The sequence below is a fragment of the Rhinolophus ferrumequinum genome, chromosome 23 (genome assembly GCF_004115265.2).
Source record: "Rhinolophus ferrumequinum isolate MPI-CBG mRhiFer1 chromosome 23, mRhiFer1_v1.p, whole genome shotgun sequence".
In the NCBI taxonomy this organism is placed as follows: Eukaryota; Metazoa; Chordata; class Mammalia; order Chiroptera; family Rhinolophidae; genus Rhinolophus; species Rhinolophus ferrumequinum.
Window position 1 is genome coordinate 22,984,769 of NC_046306.1, and position 4,553 is coordinate 22,989,321.

Sequence of the window (4,553 nt, forward strand, 5' to 3'; positions counted from 1 at the left end):
CCATCAGGGATGGCTCTGCTCCACTTATTTCTCATTGTCTTGGGACCACTGGGGAAGGTCATTCGTATGGCGATGGCAGAGGCACAAAAGGGCAAGTGAAAATAGTCATCACCTCTTAAAGCCTAAGCTCAGAACTGGCATATTGTCACTTCTGCCAATATATTGTCAGCTAAAACAAGTCACACAGCCAAGACAAAAGTAAAGGGACAGGGAAGCACATTCCTCCTAGGATGAGATGTTGGCAAAAATGTGGATTCAAGTAGGGGTGAAGAATTGGGGTCAATAATGCAATCTATTGTACCTTATAAGAAACGCCACAATAGTAGTAAAAGGCCTTTGCTTTGCCATCTAAGAGGATGCTACTTGCTCTTAATAAACATGCACTGTGAAAAGTGAGGTCTTGTGGCCTTCCTGCTCATTCCACTCTGCAAATGCTGACATTTTAGTTTCCAGTGGTGATGGCCATGGAGCTATCAAGATATTTTCCTCTGCTTCTGCCCTTCCTTTAGTGTCCTTAAGATGAACCACCAACATATGAGACCTCTTAAGATTTTCTTATTGCTGTAAAGAACCTAAGGAACACAGAAGTATTTCTCTCTCTCTCCCTCCCCTCATTGACCAGAAATGAATTAATAGTAAGAACATTTCCCCCCTACTTGCCTTCCTGCTTGTATTATAAAACGCTTCAAAGACAAGGCTGTGTGTTCTCTTTGTTACTTTCTCTTCCCCCTCTCCCAGTCTCCTCTGGAAGTGCAGGAGAGGGTGGTGAATCCAATAATAGCCATTCAGTCAGTGTGGTGGATTACTTGCCTACCTAATATTAAGTGACTGTTCTCTTTCTGGTTCACTGATCATGGCTCTGCCATGCTCCTTGGGGCAATAAATACCAGTCTGGACTGCCCAGAATGGACACCTCTGCCAGACTTGCCAGACCAGAAGCCTCTTATTTTCTCCCATCATTCATGAAGCTCATTCTTTTGTTTTTGACTGTTACCCTGCCACTAGCCCAGGTCATTCCAGGTAAACAGGATTTTCCCCAAGGGGACATGGGTCAGGAAACCTGATGCTTATTCAGGGAACTCTGGAGGGATGGGGCGGTGGGGTCTAACAGCTTGGGCTGGGAGAGTGGCCTCCCAGGATCCACAGAGGCCTTTCGATGATCTCTCTAGTCAAAGGAAAGTTTGAGTTCTCTGGTACTAACTGATCTTTCCGGTGCCATTAGTTGACCATCCTGAATTTCTCTCTTTGTTTGGCTTAGAAGAAGTCGAACATGACTTTGGGGGCAGAGTACAAGGAGGAGAGAGACTTAGGCATGGAGTATAGAAAAAATGGGAGCTTTTCCAAAACATTCCTTGGGGGTCATGGCGGGGGGTGGGGGTGTTGAATTTTGATCTCTTGTTGCCTCCATGAAAATGGTTCCTGAATTTCTGATTATTTAAGTATTCTGATTCCATTCTCTCAGGCCACCTCAATTTATCTGGGCTACTTTAGGTAGTAGGTTCTCCAGAGCAATTGTTCCTAATCATCTTGGCTGGTTAAGACCAGTGAAAAGCCCTAGGATGTTGTAGAGAGGAGAGTGTGACATTCTTGGGAGTTTTATGGATACCCTAGAAGACTTGCAGATGTCCAGATGGGTGTATTTGAGATTCCTGTCCCCTTTCATTGACGTGGTCACAGAGGACACCAAAGGGCAAAAGGAAAATGTAACAAAGTGATACTGGGCAACTGGGTACATTATAGTATGGAGGAGATGAAGCCCTGGAGAGAGGGAGACCCCTTGACTCCCCAAAGGGACCTAGCCAGGGGGAGCTGCCTGCTAGGTCCCAGGCCATTGGGTAGGGAGGACTTTGAGTTCATTACTGGGGACACAAATGGGAAAAGAAAGGATAGTGGCCTCTAATCTCCCCTAAACCTGGAGAAGGCCTCATGAGGGCTTCTTCCCCATATAGCTCCTTCTTTCCCTTACTACTGTCTTCTCTACTGGCTTTGGCCTCCCCCTTCCCAGCCCTCTGCTTTATTTCAAGACTAACCCTTCCCCCTCTTCCCTTTTAATTTCAGTCACGAAGTGTTGGGGTAAGTCGGGAAGGTGCAGAACCATGTGTAAAGAGAGTGAAGTATTCTACATATTATGCAATGCTGAGGCAAAGTGCTGTGTCAATCCCAAATATGTACCTGTCAACACAGGATCCTCAAACTCAAGTGGAAGCCTGCGAGAACCTCCTGCAGTCTGACATCGCTTATCCAAGCTTGAGTCTAATATCATTCTATTAAATCATTGTTGGCTCTACCTTGTTTGTGTCTGGCAGTTGCACCGAGTTATACTTAAATAGGAAGGAAGAAAGGTGTGTGTGGGTATTAAAGAGAACTGGATGAACCAGTGGGTGGTAATAATCTGTCTTGCACATAGCGCCTGCTAGTCTGCTGTCTCCCACTACTGCTCCCAGGTGATATAAATAAGGAATGTTCAATCTACCCATTTGATTCCTATTTTCTAAACCAGCACTGCTGATGGAACTTACTGCAGTGATGGAAATGTCCATATTTGTGTTGTCCTATATGGTAACTACGAGCCGAATGAGGTATTGAGCACTTCAAATGTGGCTAGTATAATTGGGGACTGAATTTTTAATTTAATTTAATTTAATCTATACTTAAATTTATATAGCTAATTGAGGCTAGTGTTTATTGTATTGGTCAGTGTAGCTTTAGAGTCTAGAGATACAAGGCTGAAACAGGCTATGAGGCTCAATCTCTATATTTTAGAGGAAATCAAGGAGGCAAGCAAGAATGTGCGATGAACACAAGAATCCATTCTTATCTTGCTGCTTCTCTTTCTCTACTTTTACACCAAAGGCTGCAACTCTCCCCTGACAATACCTGGAGTTCTGTCCTGTTAGGGACTCCAGGATGGTGTCTCATAAGTTTTCTTGGAGAATGCTGGTATCCCACGTGCATTCCTGCTCCATCTCTTTCTTTTCCCCCCTAATTGTGCCACATGATATTGAGCTGCTGGCTAGTCCTTTTCCAGGATGGACCCTGAACAACAGGATTTTACCATCACCAGCTGCACGATTTCGGTCATGGTCTCAAGTATTCCCAACCCTTGCTACTTATCTGACTAATCAAAAAGAACTTGATTCTTTATCCTGAGTTGGAAAATTCTGTTTGGAGTCACCTGCCTACTATCTAATTCCTTCATATGAGAATACTGAACCTAAGCTCAGCCTTATGGCTTGACTTAGTCATTCCCAGCAGACCTTTTTGATGAAAACCTCCAGCCTCACTGTCTAAATACCAGCGAAGCTGTTAAAGGAAGAGCATTGGATTGAGGATCAGAAGATCTGGTGTGGGGACAGAGCCCCAGAGAGCAATTTCCAGGCTCTTGGCCTCATGGGGAAAGGTGCTGGCTCGGGTAGTAGATGGCCATCAGCTGTGACTAGTTGGCCATCAGCTGTTACGGGTTAGCCATTAGCCACTGATGTAATTGCGTGGCTAAGCTAGCAGGAGGGCGGAGTGTGGATTGCGGATTGTAGAGAGGCAGATTGCAGTTAGCAAGTGAGGACGGTTGGCAGAGACAAGTGTGTGGCGGGTTGCAGATCGTGTGGCTCCTGCTTCTTGTGTCTCCAACCCAGCTGCCAGTGAGACTGTAGTGATATGAGTCCCCTATCTATGGCTCCGTTGGTGTGCCTTTTTGGCCTCACCATATCCTGCGTGCTTATGCGGAGAGCGGGACTAGAGATCCCGCAGGCCACCCTGCATGACAGTCACTCTTAAAACTCAAATGAAGCCCTTGACCCCATTACTTTTCCATTAATCATCCCAACTTCCTGATCTCGCTTCCCTCTGTATTCAGCTTGGATGTCGTGATCTAGCCCGGTAACAATTCTCCTGCAGACATTCTCAACTCCCATGTTCCATACTGCATGGGATCCATCTGTGAAATTCCCAAGCTGGTGGAACGTAACCACCTGTTTGCCTTCTCCATTTTGCACGCTTTAGCAGCTGCTTATTCTTGGAGAAAATTACCTAATGGGCCTCACTGATTTCACCAGAAATTCAGGGCTTCAAACCTCAACATTGCCCAGCTAGTCTCCCGTTTTCTTCTAAGAAGCTTGATTTCTCACTCTCTGAAATGACCATGCCATGCTTTTCCCTCTCTCCTGACTCTTCTATCACTTCTTGCCTCTAAAATATCACTCCTTGCCTCATGTTTTGAGAAAATAGAAACCATCAGAAACAACTCCTTCATCTTCTCTTTACGAAGTCTACATATTCTTGCATCTGGTCCTACAACTCCTGTCTTCCTTTAGCTTACATTGGAAGAATGGTGCTGACTCCAGAGAAACCAACCCCTCCACTGGTCCATATCTCCCTTCCTGTCCCCTCCTCAAGGACTTCATCTTCAATTATTCTCTTCATTCTCCCTTTCTCCGTTGGACTATTTTGATCATTATACAAAGATGCTTTAGTACTTCCCTTCTTAAAACATAACATCCCTTAATCCCGCATCCCTCTCTGGACAATAACCCATTTCTTTATAATTTTTCAAAGAA

At 45.0% G+C, this 4,553-nt stretch overlaps 1 protein-coding gene across 1 annotated transcript; it reads left to right on the forward strand.

Annotated features, from left to right (window-relative positions):
* Nucleotides 1-962: 962 nt before the first annotated feature.
* LOC117016292 (beta-defensin 121-like) lies at nucleotides 963-2,231 on the forward strand. The gene is made up of 2 exons (XM_033095489.1): nucleotides 963-1,020; nucleotides 2,059-2,231. Exons 1-2 carry the CDS (start codon nucleotides 963-965, stop codon nucleotides 2,229-2,231), a joined length of 231 nt encoding a protein of 76 aa, XP_032951380.1.
* Nucleotides 2,232-4,553: the final 2,322 nt, after the last annotated feature.